The sequence below is a fragment of the Xenopus laevis genome, chromosome 8L (assembly GCF_017654675.1).
Source record: "Xenopus laevis strain J_2021 chromosome 8L, Xenopus_laevis_v10.1, whole genome shotgun sequence".
Taxonomy (NCBI): Eukaryota; Metazoa; Chordata; class Amphibia; order Anura; family Pipidae; genus Xenopus; species Xenopus laevis.
The window spans coordinates 73,856,422-73,881,855 of NC_054385.1; the positions used below are offsets into that span (position 1 = coordinate 73,856,422).

General features: G+C 38.5%; 1 protein-coding gene across 4 annotated transcripts in view; it reads left to right on the plus strand.

Moving 5' to 3' along the window:
* The window catches only part of tmem63c.L (transmembrane protein 63C L homeolog), a 46,162-nt gene extending 21,808 nt beyond the window's left edge, over nucleotides 1-24,354 (plus strand). For all 4 annotated transcript variants that reach the window (XM_018230352.2, XM_041572973.1, XM_041572974.1 and 1 more), the window contains 15 exons: nucleotides 403-476; nucleotides 1,613-1,693; nucleotides 2,597-2,717; nucleotides 8,525-8,658; nucleotides 14,731-14,853; nucleotides 14,949-15,102; nucleotides 15,810-15,916; nucleotides 16,146-16,232; nucleotides 17,878-17,943; nucleotides 18,285-18,447; nucleotides 18,914-19,019; nucleotides 19,397-19,564; nucleotides 20,074-20,189; nucleotides 21,130-21,201; nucleotides 22,038-24,354. In XM_018230352.2, coding sequence (XP_018085841.1) covers nucleotides 403-476; nucleotides 1,613-1,693; nucleotides 2,597-2,717; nucleotides 8,525-8,658; nucleotides 14,731-14,853; nucleotides 14,949-15,102; nucleotides 15,810-15,916; nucleotides 16,146-16,232; nucleotides 17,878-17,943; nucleotides 18,285-18,447; nucleotides 18,914-19,019; nucleotides 19,397-19,564; nucleotides 20,074-20,189; nucleotides 21,130-21,201; nucleotides 22,038-22,190 — 1,725 coding nt within the window. In that variant the 3' untranslated portion in view covers nucleotides 22,191-24,354. The remainder of the gene's footprint in view (nucleotides 1-402; nucleotides 477-1,612; nucleotides 1,694-2,596; nucleotides 2,718-8,524; nucleotides 8,659-14,730; nucleotides 14,854-14,948; nucleotides 15,103-15,809; nucleotides 15,917-16,145; nucleotides 16,233-17,877; nucleotides 17,944-18,284; nucleotides 18,448-18,913; nucleotides 19,020-19,396; nucleotides 19,565-20,073; nucleotides 20,190-21,129; nucleotides 21,202-22,037) is intronic.
* The last annotated feature ends 1,080 nt before the right edge of the window (nucleotides 24,355-25,434 follow it).

Below are 25,434 nucleotides of genomic sequence, written 5' to 3' on the forward strand. Positions count from 1 at the left end.
ATTTCAAAATTGAATATAAAAAATTCTGTTTTTTTGAGAAATGGATTTCAGTTGCAGAATTCTGCTGGAGCAGCACTATTAACTGATTCATTTTGAAAAATATTTTTTTTCCCATGACAGTATCCCTTTAAGGACAGCAAACTGTTCATAAGCTGGGTTGCCCAAAGATCTTCACAGGCCTGAATTTCTTTTAAAGGTCATACCTTTCAGCATACATTAATATTTTCATCCTCCCTCTGATGCCTGGCTCTATGAGCCTTCGTAAGCTTCATGTACCACCATCACTTCTCAAATGCCACTGACAAGCTCTGTCCTTGTACCATGCCAGGTTCTTCTCTCATCCCATTTCTTAAATGTAATTAAGTTTCTTTTGTAATTCATTATTTATCATACTCCTTGCAGGTTGCAAGGACGCTGATGATTACAAAAATCCCAAAGGAGATCTCTGATGCATCTCTTGTTACTAAACATTTCCAGTAAGTCCCTTACTCAGATTTAAGGCATATAGGGATAGTAAACAAATGTCTAGCGGTAGTGAGGATAAACACAAAACAATGATCCATTAGATGTTGAATGAAGAAATTGTGTATTATTTAATTAATAGAAGTGGCTTCCTGTAAATGTGGTTTTTAGCTGCATTATACAGTGCAATGATATATGTATAGGTATGGGACCTGTTATCCAGAATGATCGGGGTTTTCTGGATCACTGATCTTTCTGTAATTTGGATCTTCATACCTTAAGTCTACTAGACTTAACATGAAATAAACCCAACAGACAGGGTTTTGCCTCAAATAAGGATTAATTATATTTTAATTGGGATCAAGTACAATCTACTGTTTTGTTATTACAGAGAGAAAAGGAAATTGTTTTGAAAAATCTGGATTATTTGGATAAAATGGAGTCTATGGGAAATGGTCTTTCCTTAAGTGAGAGCTTTCTGGATAATGTGTTTCCGGATAACAGATCCTGTACCATGTAATTGCACCCAAAGTTGTACAGGCTTAAGTTTTCTCTTTCATATTGTACTAAAAGATGTGCTGCTCTTAAATGTTTGTACCGCATGCTCACAGAGTGGCAACTAATTTAATATGACATTTGTACAATCTATCTTGTAAAGCCAGTCTGACCAAGTTGAGTTTGTTTAGGACAATGACAAAGAGGTCATTTTGTAATGTGAGCAACAAAATGCCTGGGATACTTATTTATTGCTGAATGTTGAAATTGCTGTGGGCAAAACAGTCAGGTAACATAATTGAGGAAAAATGTTTGCAGAGGAATTTTGTATGATTACACGATATGGATGAGGTACCCCCCCCCCTTACAATGGATATGATCTCTCTATATAAACATACAAGCAGGCATGGTTGTAATACACACCAATAGTTACTTATTTATTCTATATTGTGTGCTTGCTTACCTTACCAGTTATGTTGATCCTTGCACTGTCCAAATACATAATACCAAGCATAAAACGGTCATACAGAACTGGGTTGTAACAATGGCTGAGTGCTTTGTGGCACACACAAGTATACACGCAAGCTGGGAGATAGAGGGTTCCATATGCTTCAGGGTAACAGTTGCTGAATGTTTACATTGTTATGTGTTGCAGTGAGGCCTACCCCAGCTGCACTGTGACAGATGTCCAGTTCTGCTATGATGTTCGTCATCTTATGAAGCTGGATAAAAAGAGGTAAGATGAAGAAACCTCACTGATTTTTAGACAGATTATATAAACCTGTACAAAGTGTTTGCACTGCTATACCTGACACACCTGTCCACTTTCATCATTCCATGATTCATAGGTGGTCCTTGCTTAGATCTTTGTTTGGTTGTTGTTGTGCATTAGGTACTCTGATTATCAATTCCAACTGGATAGTCTAATAATTTTACATGTAATTCTCCTAATAGTTGTTTGCTTGTGTTCTCTATCTGGGGTTATTTGTTTATTTCTCACACATTTTATATCCACTTTATTCTTATATTGTGTTTTAATGGCAATATCATTATGATTATTTCCTCTCTCCTAGGTTATTTCCTTATCCCCTCTCGTAGGTGTTACCAGTTTATTCCCTCTTCCCTGCTTATGCCATTTCCACTACTAGATACATTTTACACTGGCTTTCACTAGACCAAAAACTATTACTTAGGTTTCCTGCAAATCTCATATAATTGCCAAAACTATATTCAAAGATGTTGGTTTAATAGAGACTTGATTGACTTGAATTTCTGCATTACTTTTTCTGTCAGAAGATATCCTGGTACAGTTATAGTTAGTATAGGGACACTGCCACGGAACTGACATATTTTTTTTTTTTAATAATCTTTTTTTATTGCTTTTTCAATACAAAGAAAAAAGAAAGGTTGGTGGAGAAACAACAATAATCGACAGGAACTGACATTTCTTAAATATGTCCGTCTATTTCACATTACTCTAAATTCCCTTCTAAAGCCAAACCTGTGCATCTTTGCTCTTAGCCTCATTTGTGCTCTTAGCCTCACTAACTACTATCTCTGCTGACTGACAGCTATTGTTCGTTAGATGGATTCAGCCCATGTTTTCATTAATATCTTTGATGTTCCTCGTTGCCTGCAGACGCCGAGCCATGAAAGGACGCATGTACTTTGCTAGTCGAGCACAAAAAGAAGGGAAAATTCTGATTAAAATTCACCCATGTGCTAGACTTTGCCCATGTGATTGCTGTGGCTTTCAGCAGGTAAGACTGAAATAAAGATATGTGAAAGTGATGAATTACATAATATGGAGGATGGCACAGTTTTCATTGTCATTCCATGCTAACAAAAATCATTGCCCACATGTCAGCTGGAAGGATCCTCTGGTAAATAAAGCATTAGAAAGATTATTATATGGTCCCCTTATATATTTATACATAGTCACCTTGTCTCCCTTTAAGCGCCTCTTAACTAGCGTAAACCAACCCAACTTGGCCAATCTTTCTTCATAACAGAGACTTAACATACCCTTTACCAGCTTAGACACCCTTCTCTGGACAATCTCTGCACTGGAAACCAAAGCTGCAGAACATGTTTTAGAGGGGGCCTTACAAGCACTCTGTAAATTGGAAGAATAAACCCCTCCTCAATCAAATCTATGCCCATTTTAATAGAGCTCAAAACCAATGTTGCACTTGCAGCTGCTGACAGCATTGCTACAGCCAAATTTGTTATCCTTTAAGGACTTTAATGTCCTTTTCCATTATGGATTTGCCTAGTACAGTCCTGTTAAAGGAGAAGGAAAGCTACGGAGGCATTTTATTGCCAATAGATTAGCTGCAATAGTGCAAGCTAGAATGCTATATTTATTCTGTAGAATGTTTTACAATACCTGAGTAAAAAGCTCTAGAAACTCTCTGTTTGTTTAGAATAGGAGCTGCAGTATTAACGTGGTGTGACATCACTTTCTGCCTGAGTCTCTCCCTGCTCTGGGCTCAGATTACAGTAGAGAAGGGAGGGGGGGGAAGAGGAGCAAACTGAGCATGCTCTTGCCCAGGGCAATGAGGTTTAAGCTGAAGGCAGGAAGTCTGATACAGAAGCCCATGTGTACACAATAGAAGGAAAGAAATGCTGTGTTTCTTTTGACAGGGGACTCAAAAGACTCAACATTACTTTGGGGGTTTACTGGTATATTTAGATGGACCTTTCTGATAAGGCTTACTTAGTTTTAACCTTTCCTTCTCCTTTAATGGTATAAGTGACTTGCATATTTTTACATCCCAGATGCATGGCAGTTTGTCATGATTCTGCTGTGAGGATGCTGCATTTTGGATAGAATTAATTGGGTTGCATCATTTTGTGCAAACACTGATACATTATTTATAATACCCTCCCCTAAGTCATTAATGAATAAGGTAAATAAAAGTGGACCCAAAACAGTTCTTTTACAGAACAAGGCACTTTACTGGCAACAACAAATGTAAGTGTTTTTGTCAGTAACCATAAGCCTGTGTAGTTATTTACTTGGTAGTCTCTGGGTTTTCCTTGTTGCAGGGCACAGTGTGAACTGGTGCCCTCTGCCCTCCTTACAAAGAATAGCATTTCTGAGTTCTTGGCGGCCACCTTTGAAGGTCACAAAGGGATCAGCCCCATTCCTTACCAGACCAGACCTGGAGTGGCATCAGTGGATTCTGGATGCTGTAAGTCTGTTTAATGAAATTGTGGTGGACTGTGTGGGCCTCTTTGTGCTTGAAGGACCAGTAACATCAAAAAATTAGATTGTTTTAAAGTAATAAAAATATAATACAGTGTTGCCCTGTACTAGTAAAACTGCTGTGTTTGCTTCAGAAACACTACTATTGTTTATATAAATAAGCTGCTGTGTAGCAATGGGGGCTGTTATTCAAAGAAGAAAATGCTCAAGTTACACAGCAGAAAGCAGATAAGCTCTGTAAAACAAAATGGTGTTATCTGTTATCCACTATTTATCCTGTGCCATATAGGCTTTTTTTCAATTTCCGACATTGCTATTCAGCAGCTTATTTATATGAACTATAGTCGTGTTTCTGAAGGAAACAGGTCTGTTTTACCAGTGCAGGGCAACACTGCATTATATTTTCATTACTTTAAAACACTTTCATTTTTTGGTGTTACAGTTCCTTACAAGGGCATATTTTAAATTCCTGTCCGGACTTGTAAATCCTAGCTTAAGAGCCAAGATTGATTATATATGGGAAATTGAGTTAGGAGTACGGGGAGTGCATTCAGCTGTGGGCACAGGTAACAAAAAATTAAAATAAAGTTCTCTACAGATTTCTAACAGGGTGGTGGCTGAATAAGGTAACAAGAAAGAATCAGTATCTATTATTTTAAAGAGTAGTTTGCTTCTATTAGCTGTTGTTTTTTGGGTTGTTTATTTAATTGCTGTGTTTTATTGTGTCCAATGGATTTCTATCCACATGCTACATTGCAAAATATGTTGGAGCTGAAGTGCTTATAGCAAGTTTTCCAGAAGCTGCAATACTTTGCGTTTAGATTTACTTCCCTTTGACTTGTGTGGGGGTTGAGTAGTTGCACCCAAACAGACTGTATAGACAACTTAAATGGCACTTGTTATTTCAATTTGGTTGTCCTGCACTGTAACTGGAATTGTTCAATAGATTGAAGATCTGACTTGGTGCTCTGTTTGTCGTATGTATGCATATTTATTGTTTACCTCGCTGGTTGATGTGAACAAATTGCCACTTTAGAAGCATGTGTTAAAAAACGACAATCTTGAGAGGAATCTAGCTGGGATAATTAGTGCTGGTGGTAGAGAATAACTGCACAATGATGCGCCACTGATATACACTGACTGACACAGCCTAATTTGTGTTTCTGCTACCCACAATGAATATATAGTGATGTTGCATCACAATTTGTATTTTTAGCGAGGATAAAACATTTCCCTTTTACCAAATACACTAGAAAGTCCTTAAATTAGAAATAAATCCTGGACCATAACTTCTTGCTTAAAATACATACAGATTGATTAGAATTACAGATACAGGATACTAGAAGTAGGGTCACCACTTGTCTGTTTTTCACCTGGAGAGCCCAGCCCAAAATAGTTTGCTGTATCATTCTCCATCCCCCTGATGTAACTAATATGCCCACAAACCATCAACTAAAAAAAAAATTCTACAGTTCATAGCTAGGTAAAAAAAAAAACATAAAGTCTTTTCAAAGAAAAAGACGTGTCTTCAAGTATTTACCACTTGTATATGTTTACAGAACAAATTTCACCAATAATCCCTTAATAAAAATGTATTGCACTTATGTATGAGAGCAGTGTTCCGAAAATATAAACTGGATTATCTAAATCCGACACTTCATAATAATAGCAATGCCCACATGACTAAATAAATGGCATCTTTCAAAATATTGTTTAATTACTCTCTATGTTGGTTAGCAATATGGCAGTGCTTTATGTGGATTTTATTAATGTTGGTAATTCCTGTAGATTACACAACAAGCATTTTGCCGACTGCAATACTGCTAAGCAATTTAGTGAATGATCTTTCTTTGGCCGTGTGGGCTTTACTGTTCTCATAAACTGTGGGATGTTGATAATCCAGTTGAATAAGGAGTGATAAATACTGCTCTCATACATAAGTACACTGTGTGTTTATTGAAGGCTTGCTCTGAATTTTTCTCTGTGTACATATACATTTAGTAAACTAAGGATTCCTTATTTATGGACTATGGAAATGTTTTTTTTTTTAAATTCTGCAATAACTGATGTATCTGATCTAATATTTATCTTTGTTCTTTTGTGTTGATTACCATGCAAAGAGCCTGATATTAGTTTTCCTTTCTACCCTTTTGAGCTTATGTTGTATTTTTTTTAATGAAGCACTTGTCCCCTTTTTATCATTAGAAGTAATGTGGATAACTGCAATTTTGTCTATATTCAGGGGTTCAGTCAATAGACAGTGTTAAACAAATGTATGTACTCTGTTGCTCAATATATGCAATAGAGCAGGGATCCCCAACCTTTTGAACCCATGAGCAACATTCAGATGTAAAAGGAGTTGGGGAGCAACACTAGCATGAAAATGTTCTTGGGGTGCCAAATAAGTTCTGTGATTGGCCATTTGGTAGCCCCTGTGTGAATTGTCAACATACATTAACATACATTGAGACTCTGTTTGACAGTACACCTAGTTTTTATACAACCAAAACTTGCCTCCAAGCCTTGAATTCAAAATAAGCACCTGTTTTGAGGCCGCTGGGAGCAACATCCAAGGGGTTGGAGAGCAGCATGTTGCTCACGAGCTACTGGTTGGGGATCACTGCAATAGAGGAACCAGGGCTACAGGATCGCGCCTGTAGAAGCACAAATAGTTTATCTTTAACTCCTGATAAAGTACTTTAATGTTTAAGCAAAGCAATATTAGTGTATGGATCCCAACAACACAGATAACAAATAAATCACAGAAACCAGCCTCATGAAAAGAACTGATGTTCAAAATAATACATAGAGGGTAGATATTTGTGTAATGCATAAAACAAATGCATCTTAACACTACAGTACAGTCTAAGGTGTTTGACTTTAGGGCAGTCCCATAAAGGTTTTGGAGAAAAAAAAGATTGTGCTTCAGAAACCTTGCTCAGAATGCGTGATTGAGTGATTTTCACAAAACAGGGCAATATCGTAAACCTCAGTGGAGTACAGAGCACTGCTTCACTCCCATCATCTTTCTCACATGCGTGGGGATGCTTAAATACTCTAACACAAGGTCACATATAAAGTAGTGGTGATGTCGTTGTGACACATAAATGTTTGCTTTCTAAACTAAGGTCTGTTGGTTTTGGTGATGCTGTTTGTACATGGTTAGAAAACAAGTTGATGTAGTGTATTTAATCTATCCCTGGTCTAGCATAAACACAACAACAAACCATACAGAGTTTCAGTCATAAGATAACATGGCCGCTGAATTTAGGAACTGTATGAATAGCGGTCAGAGCCTTTAGATGGCATCTGTGCAGATCTGGGGGCAGTGGTGTAACTATACAGCAGACCTCCTCCACAGTCACCACCCTGCTGGCTATAATGAAAAATCACCAGCGCGATGGCATTTGTGGCGCTTCGTTTCCAAAATTGCCCGAAGTTTCATCACGAGGCGACTTTGGGCAACTTCAGAAATGAAGTGCCGCGAGTATCATCCCGCTGGCGATTTTTCATTCTAGTTTGCGGAAAGGCAGTTGGGGGAGATTGTCGCCCCGAAGAAGAGACGATTTTATACGGGGAGACTAATCTCTCCGAATCTGCCCATGTGTCCTTACCCTAAACCTTGCCACCTGCCTCAGATTAGTGGTGGTTAGCTGGTGAGAGTGGGCATAGGAGGCTCTAGGGGAAAAGGGAAACAGAACAATATAAAGACTATCATCCCTTTTTCAACATGGATGCAATAAATTAGGCTTGTGCTGCTCATACTTTTTGCCTATTGTTTTAATTATGAAAAATTCATGTTTTTTTTTTCTTATTTCTTGAGCTAAACATGGGCCATGGGTAGGGTTGCCATCCGGCCGGGGCCGGTATTACAAATTTACCGGCAATGCAGTCTGCCCACAATTCGTGCAGACCTGTTTTCCAGTGTTCTGGACATCGCCACGATGTTGCTCCACCCCCTTTTGCGTCACACTGCGTGACAGCCCCTTTTTGTGTCATGGTCCCCCCCCCCTTTTTGTGCCCGCTCCCCACCTGCCGGTAATCTTTTTCAGTAAAGGTGGCAACCCTAGCCATGGGCCTAATAAAATTATAGAAATAAGCTCATGTGCCTAGGTATAGAGGAGGGGCAGACAATATTTGATTGACAGCTGAGATTTTTAAATTAGCTTACAACAGGTATGAATGCTTTAATAAAAAATAGAAATTGGATTTCATGTTTAATTTGAAAAGGACGTTTATTATACAGATTTTTGTGTCTGGGTGACAGGGTCCACTTTAATACTGTCAGAATTTTATGGCTCAGGTGCATCTTTTGTCTCTTGCATTCCTTAGCATTCTCTTCATCTATGCATTTAGGTGGAAGCCGAGCAGTATTATGGGGAGCTGGAAGAGAGACTAACAGATGAATTTACAGCAGAAAGGAATCGGATTACTTTAAAGAGGCTGGGTGCTGTATTTGTTACATTCCAGGATGAGAGGATGACAGCAGTGTAAGTACTAGGGTGACATGATATTTGTTAGTCGAGAATGATGCATTTTTTTTTTCTTTTTTTAAAAATGTGTGTGGACAAACGTGGGGAGGTCTGTATACATATTAAAGGGTTTGTTCACCTATAAAGGGATTCTGTCTTGATTTTTATGGTTTACTTTTTATTTCTAAATGACACTGTTTACATTGCAAACAATTCGCTCTACCATTTAGAATTGTAATCATTAACAAACAGTGTAGTAGACAAGCAGTCAGCACAACGATTTTCACTCTTTCTTTGTGGGTGGTGCACGTCCCCCAGTGGCCACTTGGCTTGATTAAAGGCCATGTGGCCTGAAACGTTGCCGTGATGCCCCTGTGAAGCACAAATAAAGGCGTTTTAACATATATAAAAAATTTGTTGGTGCTGTCCTGAAGTTTTTTATCATTAACAAACAAACATATTTTTTTTTATTTTAGCTGTAATATTGGTGGGCAGGCATTGTGCCTGATTGTGAGCTTTGAGAAGGATCCAGCACTTCAGGATGGAAGTACTTTGAACATGATCCCTAGTGGTAGACAAGAGAATAGCACCCAAGCAGGAAAAAGCATGGTTTTAGCAATGCAAGTGAATCCTTCAGCAGAGGTGTCAGGTAGCTGCTATCTGGTTAGCTGCCCATTGTTCTGCTGATAGGCTGCAGGGTGGAGTGGGCGGAGGGAGGGGGGTCCAACTTACAGTTTAGCAATAAAGAGTGACTTTTATCAAAGTGAAGTTTATCAGATCACAAGTCACCTGGTTGGGGGCACTTGGGAAATGGACATCATGTCCATATTTCAAAATGAAATATAAAAAAATCTGTTTGCTCTTTTAGAATACGGATTTCAGTGCAGAAATCTGCTGGACCAGCACTATTAACTTATTCAGTTTGAAAAAGACATGTTTTCCTGGGACGGTATCCCTTTAAATGAACTTTTACAATGATGCAGAGAGTGGCATTCTGAGACAATTTTCAATTGGTCTTCATTTTTGTGTTTTAATTATTTCGTTTTTTGGTCAGCAGCTCTCTAGTTTGGAATTTCAGCAACTATCTCGTTGCTAAGGTCCAATTTAACATAGCAATCAGGAAAGAGACAGAAAAATAGACAGAAGAGGGCCTAAATCAAAAGATTATTAAGTAAAAATAACAATGACAATAAAATTGTAGCCTCACAGAGCACTAGTTTTTAGGCTGTTGGGGCCAGTGACGACTTTTTGAAATTTGGAAAGAGTCTAAAAGAGAAAGGCAAATCATTAAAAAAATCATACCCAGAGGTAGCATTGGAGTAAAGAAATAACAAGGATAATTAAAGAAAGAAATGTACATAGCGGTAAAGGGTATTAAATCTATCAGCTATAGATGGGTGATCACATCACACCCAATTTCTCACTATACATACTGTATACATTATTGTTTTCCGCAACAATTTCTTTTTTTGGTGTTACTGTTCCTTAAAAGTCATAAAAATATAGTGTACTGTATAGTGCAGCACTGGTAGGGTTGCCACCTGGCCGGCATTTTGCCGGCTTGGCGGTAAAAATGATGGCTGATCCCAATGTAATTAATAGGGAAAAAAGATAAATATATAGGAAGGCCGGTATTTTTTTTCCAGAAAAGGTGGCAACCCTAAGCACTGGTGATACTGGTGTGTTTGCTTCAGAAACTTACAATCGTTTTTATAAACAAGCTGCTGAGTAGCCATATGTGCAGCCATTCAAAGCTAGTAGTGTTTCTGAAACAAACATGCCAGTTTTACCAAGTGCAGGGCAACAGAACATTATATTGTCATTCCTTTAAACCACTTTCATTTTTTTGATGTTACTGTTACTTTAAAAAGAGGGGAAGACCAGCAAATTCTTTTCACCAGTTATTGACACGCCTTCCTTGTTAACAGATGACTGACTAAACAGCCATAACTGTTTGGGGCACATTTACTTAGCTTACTTAGGGAAGGTCCCCATAGGCTTTCTAACAAATTTGTGATCGAAGGAAAATCGTTCGATCGATGGATTAAAATCCTTCAAATCGTTCGATCCAATGATTTTTCCTACGATTGTTCGACCGAATGAATATCGGTAAATCCTTCGACTTCGATATTCGACGTCGAAAGATTTTACTTCGACGGTCGAATATCGAGGGTTAATTAACCCTCGATATTCGACCCATAGTAAATGTGCCCCTTTGTGTCAGTAAGATTTCATCTGAGGAGATTCATTATCTTTATTGACAATAACGTTGCAGACCAAAAACAATGTGTATCCATGTCTGAACTTGTTCTGTGAGTAAATGATCACTCCATGCCAATAACCTCCATTGCTCAGTGTCTAGGTAACTTTTTTTAAACTCATTAAAGGAAAACGATACCCCCAATGTGAATACTTGAGTAACACAGAGTTTATATCATATTAAGTGACAAATTAAAGAATCTTATCAAACTGGAATATATATTTAAGTACATATTGCCCTTTTACTTATCTTGCCTTGAACCACCATTTTGTAATGGTCTATGTGCTGCCTCAGAGATCACCTGACCAGAAATACCACAACTCTAACTGTAACAGGAAGAAGTGTGGAAGCAAAAGACAAAACTCTTTTAATTGGCTCATGTGACCTAATATGTATGGTTTGTTTGTGTGCACCGTGAATAATACAATCCCATGGGACGATTTTTTAAAATGGCAGTTTTCTATTTAAGATTACCCAATGGCACATACTACAAAAAAAGTATATTATTATGAAAATGCTTTATTTACATGAAGCAGGGTTTTGCATACGAGGTTTTATTCAATATATTTTTTATAGAGACCTACATTGTTCAGGGGTATAGTTTTCCTTTAAAGTGACCATTTGTTGGTGCTACTGGTCCTTCAACAGCTCCATAGATACACAAAAACAAAATCAAGGGATGAAACAAGTGTAGGGCTAATAGGGTTCCCTATGGTCTGAAAATCCCTCATGGTTGAAAATTCCCTGGTGTGGCCAGCAAAGTGTTGGGTCTAAATTGCATATTTAAAGGGGTAGTGTGTCCTTTCCCTAGTGAAGAGCGCCCTGGCAGATTCCTGATTTGTCCAGAAGGTGTCAGCTTTGCACAATTTCTTCATAAAGAAGAACTGCCATGTACTAAGGCTCTTCCCCCTTCCACCCAAGTAGGGGAGGGAGGCAGCTGAGGGGCCATGAAGTCTAGGCCCCAGCAATGGAGAGAGAGCCCAAGGGTAGACTGGCCTATGGTGGGCTTAGGGTATGGGGCCCCATGTATTGTGTAGCTGGACTGGAAGGCGATTTCTGGAGCTCAGAGGCAGCAGAGAATGTGAATGGAGCTGCCTGGTGATGTAACTCTGAGAAGGCCTTTGGTGTGCTCATACTCCCGATGAGTGTTGGAGCTTGGCCTGAAGATTACAGACTTCTGTGAGATGCTTTGGATGCATATACCGGCTCTGTATGATTCCTCAGTGAGTTTCTGCCTGAGGGAGGGTATTGAAAGGCTCCAGCGTGTGTCCTCTGTCTAATACATGGGAGTTACCGCCTTGTCCAAATGGAGAGGTACTATTGGGCAGGTAGCACGTCCTTGGGTAAAGAGCTCTTGGGAAGGGACTGTGATTGTGTTTGACCACCCGAAGTAGAGTGTGGGACTGTGCCCTGGGAAGAGACAGTGCAAGTAGTTGGAAGACCACACAGGGACCCCAGTGTAGGGTTTATATTCATGTGCTTTTCTTTTTCCAGTTATATAAAGTTTTATTTGTTTGCTGCAATTAATCTAAATTATTTATTATTCCTTGTGGGGGTCACACCCGTAGGTGCCATTCCCAGATCCCAGTAGGTGCACTGCATCAAAATTCCAGTATCTTTCATATAGCAAAGGGGCTTCAGTTTATAAGAGAGTGAACCAATATAGGGTTACACAAGATAAAGGGTCAAAGAACCATTACCTTGAGAGTGTACAATCCAGTAATACTAAGTGCGGGCAGAAAGAAAGCTGCTTCTCAAGCTATAACTGCAAATTTTATGGCTGAAAATAGCTGGAAATTATTGCTTTCTATATATGAACATTATGTAGTGCAAAATGATATGCTAATTTCAGAGCTAATTATATATTTTTTACCCAGATACATTAGGTTGATGCTGATGACTGTATTGTGTTGTGTGCTGTGCAATATAGATAGATACAGTATGTGGCATTTGCCAAAAAAGCTGATGTTTAATTATAAACTATAATGATAAATAAAAAGCAAATGGACCAGCAGCTCACAAAATTGGACATGTGAACATATAATATCACTCACTGCTAGTGAATTATACATTTAAGGCTGCTAGGGGCTCTTCAATTCTGAAGTGACATATTTTGAAGCTGGTGCAGATATTTAATAGGCTATAGGACCATGACACAACTGATTTTAAAAGTAAAAAGAACATGAAAGTGCTAAAATATATGTTACAAGGATGCTTTGTTTATACTGTTTGCTGTGCATATATTTGATGTTTAGGGTGCTGTGCCATGATTTGTATGATTCTACAACACATATAAATGGACAGATTGCAGCAATTAGTCTTTTTATGGGCCATGCATTTGGACATAAGTAGCTTTAAAGCTACATAAAGTAGTAGCATAATGTAGCTTTAATGAAAGCGATTTTACATGCAACTGACTACATTTACACACAAATACAACAGTTTTTTTTTTTTTTTTTTATAACATTGGTTTTTATTAGTAAATTTTCATCACCATCATGTCAAGCAGATAAAATAGAAAGATAGCAATTACAGTAGCAAAGTTTGCAGTGATACAGCGTACAAAATGAGTACAGTCAGGTGATCCACAAAATAATAATAGGCACATGGTAAGTTGGCTATACAATATACACCAGAAGAGCTAGACAGTGATGATAAATCAGTGAACTGAGTCAAACCATAAAAGTACCAAAAGGGAAAAGAAGTAACTTCCTGTACATGAACAAATGGAGCGTCCGTGAAAATTGAGTAGGGATAATTTAGCAATTGGGAAATTAGCACCCTAGTGCTCGGGTGTTAGGATGCAGTTGTCCGGGAGTAATGTACTGGTGTCTGGTTCCAATTTTCTGATTGCCCTATGCATGGTGAGGGAAAGCAAGCGGGGTTACAATGACAAAGTAGCCTGGTTAAGGCCATGAGGAAAGTTATACCTAACCCAAGGGTCCCACACCACATGAAATCGCTTCTGTTTGTTGTGTAGTATGCTAGTCAGCTTTTCCATTATAAAGGTAGCGTTAATTCGAGCCTTCAGTTCCCCAAATTGTAAGGAAGTAGATAGCCAGGACTTTGCTATAATCTGTTTCGCAGCTGTAAAGATATGCGTTATCAACATATGTGCAGGTGCTGGTATGTCCTTTATAGTGCAATTGAGAAGTGCTTGTGCCGGGTGTTTGGGTAGATTGATATCTAAGACTGAGTAGACTAACTGGTATACTCTACGCCAAAATCTCTGTGCTTGCGGGCAGGACCACCAGATGTGACTCATTGTGCCCTGGTCCTGGCAACCCCGAAAGCAGCAAGGGTTGGCAGTGGGGTCCCATTTCGCTTTGCGGGCAGGTACCATGTACCATCTGCTCAGTACTTTATACGAGGTTTCCTTAGCAGGTATGTTAATGGAACAGTGGTTGGACCGTTCTATTGCCTGTATCCAGTCCGCTTCCTCCAAATCAAGTTGCAGTTCTTGGGTCCAATCTAGAATGTATTTAAGTCCCATTAGCGGGGCAGTGTTAGTCAAATAATTATACAATGGACCTATGAGCCTGCGAACAACAGTTTTTTTTTTTAATGTCAACTTCCCAATGGCCCCTAAGTATTCTACAGTAAAGCCTTCTGCTTATACTGCCTTTCCTCATATTCTGGCTTTAGCACTGTCTCAGCTCTGCAGAACACTATTGTGGCTAACGAATTGTTGAAATATTGTACTGCCCCTTTCTTTTTGTGCAAGCTTTGGTTCTTTTGCTTGGAAATAAAAATTTTGCTTCTAAATCGATTAGGACTCGGTTATTAATCTAGAGTAATTCAAAATAATAAGAGTTTGCTACTCTTTTCAGGATTATCAAAGATTATAACAGATTGCGCTGCCACAGAGCACCTCAGCAATCGTCAGTCACTCCATTGCTAAAATCACATAAGTGGATGGTACAATATGCCCCGGCACCAAGTGAAATTATTTGGTAAGTCCTAAATTGCACTCACCCCTGCTTTATTACTTTGCCTAGGGATTGGGCACATAGGCTTCTGATGTTATTAATCACTGATTGTACTACAGGGAGAACCTTGCGGTGTCTGGAGCACTGTGGTGGTCTCGTTTCTTGGCATTGAACCTGTTGCTGTTCATTCTTCTCTTCTTCTTGACCACACCGGCTGTCATAGTCAGCACCATGGACAGATTCAATGTAACATACCCAGCGGAGAAACTGCGAGTGAGTGAGGCTGCTGCAAAATATTCCCAAAGCTCGATTCTAAAGCAACTACATCACACAGAACATGGTGCCACCCTTACTTGTGCTTCCTGCAAATGGCAGTAAAATGTTGGTTTCAACTATACAACTTCCCAGGGCAACATTACCCTTTACTCCTATAATATGGAGCACCTTTCCAGGATATTGTGCCCCAGTCAAATACACCCACAGCTCCATGTTTTTCCTTTTTTGTTATCCCTGTTGTCTTACCGATGGACCCTATAAATTCTACAGTCACAGCAAAGCCTTCTGTTTGTACTGCCATGCCTCATATTCTGGCTTTAACTCTGTCTCACCAGAACAGTATTTTGAGTCCATATGCTGCACCTTCTATCAATGATATTTTTGTTTATCGACATCTCATTCTCTTCCTCACAGAATATTTCCATGTTTATGTAGCCCATAGCTCAAACTTTTTGAATAAGCGCACCATTAAAATGTGCTTACCATCCCAACCTCACTCTAATCAAAATCTAAACATCTATCCTCCTTTCTGCCCATCATCCCCCCCCCCCACAGACTTACAACACTTATTTCAGATTTCCCTAAATTGGATGCACTGCTTAGCACTTATCCCAGAATTATACTCAACATGTACCTCCTCGGTACCTCACTGTTTTCTGTGTGCTTATGAATCACATCTCTGTCTCTTTCTCTTATTCCCACAGAACCCTGTCATCACTCAATTCCTTCCCACGTTTCTCCTCTGGATGTTTTCTGTGTGCCTCCCTTTCTTGGTTTATTATTCAACTTTCTTCGAATGTCACTGGACAAGGTAACAATTAGATCACAATTGTAGCCCTTTCTATTTCTTGCTTCCCTCATTGCCTCTGCTGTCTTGAACCTGTTTTCACCTCTTCCCAGCCTAAAGTCCACCTTTATATTCATGTTTCTCCTCTGCTTGCTGTATCCACCATGTCCTCTGCATGCTCTTTTTCTGGATCTGTTTTTTCCCATATGTATTTCTAACAAATGTTTTCTTTTTTTTTTCTTCATTTTTCCAGATCCAGTGAGAACCAGCACACAATGCACAAATGCTATTTCTTTCTTGTATTCATGGTTATTGTCTTGCCATCTCTAGGTCTAACAAGGTACATTAGCTCACCGAAACCCAGCACAAACCTTTGTTTATATTTATATATTTTATATATATATAAAAATTCATTTTAATATTACCCTTTATTTTCTAATCAACCATACAGTTTTCATGCTCTTGAAGGTACATGCACTTATTCATCTTATGTCTCCATCAGTTGTTCTCGATACTGCATTTCTGATTTTCTTTCTCCCCCGTGTGCTGCACTCTTTGGTTCTAATCCATTTTTTTCTGTTCTCCCTCATTATCCAGCCTATATAGTCTCATTTCCTCTTCACTTAATCACCTATCCAAGTCCTTTTGTCATTTGCCTTGAGATTTATACCACTACTGCCAAAACTGCTCTAAACAGTATTATTTTGGTTGTGTAGCTATATGTAGAGCTGTTAAAGGGAATGTAAAGGCAAAAAATAAAATCCCATTTTTACCTTCTTTAATGAAAAAGAAATCTATCTCCAATATACTTTAATTAAAAACATCTAACATTTTTAAAAGAAACCTGACTGTATGCAGTGAAATTCCCCCCTTCATTTTACTTGCTCTGACTGCTGTGGATAGGAAACTTCAGAGGGTCCCTAACTGCTCTGCTGGGAAATTATCATACTTTCAAACAGTGGGGGGCACCTTACTTCCCAGAACTCTAGTAGATGTGTTTGTTTCCCTGTAGAGCAGCCTGTGACCGTGTAGAGATTTGTATCTGCAGCAGTCAGAACACGTAAATAAAGGGGGAATTTCACTCAGTAAGGTTTCTTATAAAATCTGCACAGATTTATTATTGGTGATAGGTTTCTTTTTCAGGTAATAAAGTAAAAATGGGATTTTATTTTTGCCTTTACATCGTCTGTTTTCAACACCAGCTGCAGGGACAAAGATCACGGAGCCAGATTTAAACAGATAAACTGGGAATCAGTCTTGCTGTATCAGCTTCTGGCAGATATTAGACTTGTGCTGTTTTAATAATGTATGATGATCCCTAAGCCTCCCAGACCACACTGAGCATGTGCACAATCTTGGTCTTGCAAAGATGTTTAACAAAGTTACAAGATGGTGACCCCCTGTGGCAAATGAAAGCATAAATCATTCGCTTTATTAGGCTTGTGGTGCAATAAGTTCATGTTTAATATACAAAATACAGCATTTCTAGAATTATTCTATTTTAGACTTTAGTTTCCCTTTAAGGTGCCATTCTTTCTTTCAGATTTCAACCTCTCAGCACATGATTTGGTCAGCACCTGATTTTATATTTGACATTCTAAGTTACTGTTTAAATAGATAATTTTTTATAGAAGGAAAAAATTCAAACTTCAGCACATGTGAACTATTGAGCGAACAGTGATTAGTTGGGAAACAATATATATAAATAGAGGGTGAGCAAGGGAGAGATGCAAAGTGGGAGAGACAAAATAAAGCAATTAGGAGGATTATGGGCTTTTTTTTTTTTGTTTTGTTTCGGCTCCCCTCTTAAATCGGACTTGCACTTTTAAAGCCATCTTTCTGATAATCTGCTAATGTTTCTATCTCTCCTGTCTCCTTCACATAACTCTCTATACCGGCCGTCCCTCTCTTTCTACAGTACTCTCTCACCAATCTGCCACCCATGTATTGTCTGCTTTTCCAAACCACTTTTTGCTCTCTTACAGTTTGAATCTCTTTTTCCGCTGGCTGTTTGATATTCACTTTTTGGATGAAGCAAACATAAAATTCCAGTAAGTTTCTTCAAGAAAGTTTATAATTTACTTGTCTTCCTTCAAACACATCCTAAAGAGGCAGTATATCCAGTTTTCAACACGTGTTCAAAGAACTGTGCTTGTCCTGTACATACTTTTGTCTGTTTTAATTGGACATTTCTGTGTGTTTTTGTTATATTGTGCCCTAAACAGGACAAAATCTAAAATTTCATTCTGGCTGCAGTCCGATTTGAAGCCCTAGCGAATTAGTACCTACTAAGAATTAGATGTCTCATACTATTATTGGAATTACTAGAGTTCTAACATCTTATCCTTCATAAGCACTCTCTGTATTCCAATTATCAACTTTCCCCCCTCAGGTGTGTTTTCCTTCCCAATAATGGGGCATTCTTTGTGAACTATGTGATCACAGCCAGTCTGATTGGCACTGCTATGGAGTTACTTAGAATCCCAGGGCTCACGGTGTATGCGGCACGTCTTTGCCTGGCTAGGACAGAGCCAGACCGTCTTCATGTTAAACGGGTAATGATAAAGCAGAAGATAATTTCCTTGCCTGTTGTAGCCTCTTTCAATCTAAGCCAGACTGTACTCTTAATAGCAAAAGCTAGCTTTGTTCCTACTCAGCCGTTCTGTAAAGCCTTTTTTATATTTTCTTTTATTCAATAACATTTTTAAAAATTGTCAAAAAGGACACAGTGCAATAATCAGGAGTTGTGAGTACAAGTGCAGATAACTGAGAAAAATGCATATTTAGTTCTTGCATTAATATTTGTAAAATATAAGATAAGCATGGGGTTGAGGATTAAAAGAAAAGGAAGGAAAATAAGTATATAGTTCAAGCATGTAATAGATTGTAATGTAATAGGAAGACAGCTGAAGGGCTCTAAATGAAATAATAGAGTAGAAAAGCTTGTATTACAAAGTACTATGAGAAGTAGCACTGCCAGCTTTACCTAAGCAAATAAATATTATTGACCTTTTTTTCCAGAACCAAGCCTATGAATTCCAGTTTGGACTCGAATATGCTTGGACTACATGTGTATTCTCTCTGGTTATGACATACAGCATTACTTGTCCTATAATTGTTCCTTTTGGTGAGTGTACAGATCAGTTTGCTGTGTATTGCCAGTGTGTTGTTGGACCTATTCTTTCACTCTCTGTGCATAATAATACCATTCAGTTTATTTGCTTCACATGCCTCTGCCTATCACATTAACCATACTGCCTATGTTACCTTGTGCCAAGCCTTCACCCAAGCTCTGTTTATTATGTATTACTGTGTAAAACAGCTCTGTTTCTGTACATGTATCACACTGCACTATAAGTCATTGTCCTTCTTTTCCAATATATGAAAAACGCTTGTTGTATTTCACCATTTCTCTATTATCTCTGTTGGACCACAATCTTCAAAATGTAATTTTTTAAAGTTAAATACATCATGTTATATTTTCTTATTCCCAATTTTTTACAGGACTAATATACATGCTTCTGAAGCATATGACTGATAGATATAACATATACTATGCCTATATCCCTACAAAGCTGAGTCCTGGACTGCACAAGGCAGCTGCCCAACAAATGCTTGCAGCTCCTGTACTTTGCATTTTCTGGTTGTTGTTCTTCTCGGTACTGCGTCTGGGTAAGCAAGGCTACCCCTGTAAACCTTTCCCCCTCTAAATTGCACCACTTATTGTATCCCTCTGAATCTGTTGAATTCATATATTAAATCTTTTCCTTAGGTCCTCCCCACCCATCTTTCATTTCTTACTCCCCTATTCTTTCTACTTAAACACACACAAATGCTTAATATGTAATTGGAAAATAACAGTATTGAAAATACATTTTGATGATAGATGCACTGTGCAATGCCATGTTCAGACGATGTAGATAGGAATGGGGAGATGTCAGCAAAAGGTGCTCTGTTTAGGGCTCAGTAGTCACCCAGTTCATTTGTTGCTAAGCTTTTTTTGCAGCTACACTCGAAGAATGTGTTTTTGTTAGAAGATATTTTATTGTACTTTATTAAGAGTGAACATTTTTCTTCATTATTCTCCCTACTGCCATTTTCTTGGAAGTCTGTAAATTATTGCGACATTGCCATTCATTCATCCACCTATCTTACTTTTCCCTTCTATTCTTCCATTTTAGGTTCCATGCACCCAGTCACTTTGTTTACCTTCGCTGTCCTCCTCTTTTGTTTACTTTTTTCCACTTTTGGGCTGTGTCTTAGGAAGCTGCAACCAAACAGACCTTCAAGTTATCAGGTATGAATAATTCTGTTGTGCCCCTGATTGTTTTCACCTAGAATCAAACAGCATCTCTTAGCTTAGCTTGGTTTGTGTGTGGTTTGGCAAAACCTAAAAAGCTTAGGCCAGGGCCAGATAATGGCGGAAAGCTTCCACTCCTGGTCTGCCTGCACCAGAGCAGAAACAATGTTTCTGCTCTGGTGCAGCCAGTTGCGATGGATTTCGTTGCTGAATCACGAGATTTTTATCAGTACAGTGCAAAGGCTAGGGGCACAGCAGGGCAGGCGGAGAATCCACTTTCACGAGTATCGTCTAGCCCTAGCCGTAGAAGGATTGCTGGTTCTGGCAACCTCTGGTTCAGCCTATAAAGCTTTGCCAGTTGGATATTTAATCCAGGTAAATAGTGATTCATTAACAAAACACCACATAGAGCAGTAGTTAGGTAAGTTAACTCTAATTGCTCAACCAAATCATTCCATATATATGACCATCTTTAGGATCAAATGTCTCTGCATTCCCCACTGATTACTTTTGGAGGACCTTTACTGATTGTTTTTCCTTGTAGCAGTATTTTTCTTAACATTCACTGCATAGAACTAAACTATTCTTAATGACTTTGTGTTTTCTAAAGGAGAACCACCTTTCCAGCCTGTACTATAATTATTCTTCTCTTTTAACGGTTACTTTAACCCATTCCTGTCTCTCATATTCATTTGTGTCAGTAGACAGCCATGTACCCTTTAATTCTTTTTAACTTTAACTGGATCATACAGTTACAGTCTGCTACAATAATCTCTCCCAGCTTATTCTTCTCTCACCCACTGACCCTTAAGGATGGTCTTCCTCTGCCTCAACCAAGGATTACAGAGTCTGTGTTATCATGTCTGGGTGGGAACTATTTGCAATTGTTCTTATAAACCTTCCACCTGATAATAACTTTCACTTGTGTATATCCCAGATGTCTGAACCCAATGAAGCGATCATCCAAGATATGGAGCGAAGCAGCATATCCTCCACAATTCAATCCAATGTAAGTAACAGAGGCTTGTGTTCTGATCACCCTCACATGAGTTTTGATCGTTGAACCAAAACGTGTATAGGTACAATGGTAATCAATATTTTTTACGAGGAGCTTAATCCATTAGTAAAAATGAATTTTATTAAATGTAAAGTGTCCACCAGCTTTTCTGTGTGCATGTGATCCAAGCCCTTCAGTCAAACCAGTGCATGTTTTGTTTAAGCGAGGGCAGACAGAAAACATCACATGTTGGGTCATATTCATCCAGAAATACTGAAAATGTCCACCACTTTTCAAGCAGCGCTGTAAGTTGGTAGGTCAGTAGATATGTAAACATCTACTGGGGATAAAAAAAAAAATACATACTGTATCTTAAAGTGTGGAAGGAAATATATTCTTTTAAGTTAACAATGATACAAATATGTATGCTATGTAAAAATCACTTCGCTTATAGGGAGGGATTCAGAGAACACAGATAACTACTGCAATTTCCAAATAAAAAAAATCTTTTATTTATCTTTGCATTTATGTATACCATCATGCCTTTGGGCCAAAGCCATAATCTTCCCAGTTTTGCTAATGTGTCCTCTTTTAGGGGGTTATTTTACTGGAAGAGGCATATTGGCTTATAAAACATACTTTTTTTTGTTTTGTCTTTAGGCCCAAAAATGTTGCATTATGCAAAACACTTCCTGACTATTTTAAAAATATTAAGGAGTCTTTATTCTTAAAGGATTACATTTTACTAGTTTTTTTTTACTGTTAGATACATATAAAGTATACTTTGTGATCTTGTAGCATTCATGTTTCACCATAGCATTAGTTTATCATTTCCTGTCCTTTCCCAGGTGTTTGTAGCTTCTGTCCTGCAAGAGCAAGAGCTTTCTCCATTGGCCTCCCCTGCGCATGCCTCGTATGGAGCACTGGAGACTCGCACAGACACTCCTGGTGATGAGCAGGAGACAAGCCCTGAGTCTTTGGTGGGGGATACCTGCCACTGAGCAAACACAAGAAATGCCAAACATGAGACCGGTTGTAGCACGCTGGAAGGATGTTGGCTGCTTTCTGAGCAGTGCTTATTTTTGTTTTTATTTCTTTATTTTCTGAATATTTTGTGAGCCAGTAGCAAGCTTCTCCTTATTCGTTTATGGACATAGGAGTCTTTCTGTGGGCCAGTTTAGAAAGTCTGTGGGCCAGTTTAGACAGTCTTTGCCTCTTTCTTGGCAAAGTTAAGTCAGTAATTGGAGGCCAGCGTTGAGCTCCTCTCAGGAAAGTGTGGGCAAGAATTGGAGCAGTTATCCTTGGCAGTGCTTGTGCTATAAATGAGCTTTGAGCCTGGACGAACTGCAGGCCAATGTTAGGTTTGCTCTGGGCAGTACGTGGGCCATTCTGAGGCCAGTGAATGGATATTCTCTAAACGTTACATGGGTCGGTTCCACAGTATTGGTGCATGTCCATTCAGTATTAAGAATGAGCAAACACAAGACAAAAGCTGTTTTGTGATTTACAGCGGCTGTTATTTCATGCTGCACATAGTAAAGGGAACCTATCACTGAAATAAGTCTCAGTACTAGTATCAAACATTCTTTTAATATATTCATGTTAAATATGTTGCTGTGTAACAGTGCAAAGCGATACTATTGCCAGTTAGTTGTCTGTCCCAAGGTAACTACAATTCAAAAGATCCAGACATTCTACTCTGTCACTGGAACTCCACTATCAATTGTATTACAGACTCGTTGGCAGTCTCATTAGCTGCTGCTTATTTCATAATCCTTGCTGAAACAGTGTGAGTAGCAAAACACAGCCCCATCATTACAGTACATTGTTATCCATGTGAATCACTAATCAAAATATCTGAATTTAAAAACGTTTGCCTTTATTGAAATGTAAATTGTATTGTTATTTAAAACAGAATCACTTTAAGATGCCTTAATATCTGCTAGCAAGCTGTGCCCAAGGAACTACAATAGAGACACTATTATACAGAGAGCTGGGATGTGAAATCTGTAATGACCTATGGAGCAGAATCTGTCTATGTTGAATCTCTGGGATGTATATACTGTACCACCACCAATATCTCCATTCCACATAATGTGTCATACATTCTCATACACTGCTGTCAAACATTACTGTTATTGGCATAATTAGAAGCTCTGCTTAAGAACATAGTTTTTATGCCCCATTAAAGACAATAGGAAAATATGCATCTGCCAGGATCCCTATTCAGCTCTACATGCTCCTGAGGCTCCTGAGTCTGCTGTCTCTTATATTATACCCCTGAGAACTGCTGTTCTTCTCTCAATCATGAACACTACCCCTGTTTTAGACATAGTGGGGGGCACATGTAATAAGGATCTACAGAGCACTCAATATATGTAGCTTTATTAATCAAAGTTCACAGAAGGAAGGTTAGTGAGTGTGGGAAAATAATGCCTGAGTGCCATGTTTCCCTATAAACATTTCATCAGACTTTGCAAATGTGTATCTACTGAGATACGTGCTATTGTGCTCCAAATATGCACTGACAATTCTGGGCAAACCAGTAGATGTACAGGTTTATAATCCAGAATGCTTGAGACCGGGGGTTTTCCGGGTAATAGATATTTCCATAATTTGGATAATGTAAAATAAACCCAATAGGATTGTTTGCCCCCAACATGATTCATGCAGCTTCGTTAGTTAAAAGGTACTCCTTTATTATTACAGAGAAAAATGTGAATTATTTGCTTAAATTGGACTCTGTGGGAGATGACCTTATTGTAATTTAAATAACAGGTATTTTGGATACGGGATCCCATAGCTTTACATTTTGAAGCATCGGGTAACAGGCGGTATAGTGAAGAACCATTGACAATGTGTTAACTTCCATACAGTCACACATTTTTTATTTATGCTTGCTGTTAACTCCTGAGTGCCCCTTAGTTTGCACCAAAGTGTATGGCCCAAGTGTAGAGATGGGGTGGCACTATCCATAGATACATTAAAAAAGGAGCAAGGATAGAGTTCAGGGCAGTATGTGGAGGGGCCTGTATTTACCCCATTCTCCAGGCAGGTGGCAATTACAGGACTGCTCAGTAAGCACGTTTAGTAAGGGAAACTATAACTATTAGAAAACTGAACCATATTGGTCTTTTAATCAATCTTCTTCACAAATAGCCTTTATAAAATTATTTTTGTATCTTCCTGTTCCTCATCCTAACTATATTTTTTGGCTGCAACCAACGCTCTTATGTTGTGAGACGCTGACGAATTTCACCTGCTCTCACTGGTTCATTCCAACAGGAATCCAACAGCACCAATGACAAATAGCACAGTTAAGTTGTTCTACAGCATTTTACAGACAGGGGCTGATTTATAAACTTTGCGTGGGGCAGAATGATTTGCATAGTGAACATATTTGCCCTGAGCTATATATATATATATATATATATATATATAATACACAAAAGCTATGAATATATTGTAAATTATATCCTTATAAACGGTGAGTTCTGATGTCATCAGTTATAAACGGTGAGTTCTGATGTCATTTCTGTCACATGACTCACTGAAATTTGTGTATTATAATAAAGTACCCCCTGTTGCAAAATATGAGGATATTAGAAGTTACCTCGGAGTTCCATGACCTTTGGCCTCGTGTTTTTATATGGTCATGAAACTCCTCAGTCACTTATAATATCCTTATAATTTACAAGAGGGGGTACTTTATTCACTATATATAAAATCTGGACAAGATTAGTGAATAATTAATGTGCAGGTGTAGGTGTGAATTTTTAATTGTTCTGCAAATGGCCTTCAGAGCTTTTTAAATATGTCATACTCAAATTGTGAATTTTTTTATGTGCACACTCTGGGTTCAGTCTATGCCACATCCGTGGTAACAGAAAAAATATTTGTTAAACAGATTTTTTATATTCACAAAATGAACACTGTGGCCACACTTGCTCAAAAACCTTCATTTGCAAATTGCATTTCACTGCAATTCACAAAAAAAAAGTAAAAATGGGCAGAGCAGTGCAAAATTTAGGCATTTATGGGAAAACCCATACCAACAATATGCGATGCGCAAACTTTATAAATGGTCCCCACAATTTTCACCAGTCCCTGAATTCCCTGCCACATGCATAGACATTAGAGCCAGTTGCTTCAGGAGCCAATTAACCTTTTAGCCTTTATGTTTTTGGAGTGTAGGAGGAAACCAGAGAATACAGGGGAAGCACATAGCGACACAAGGAGACTATA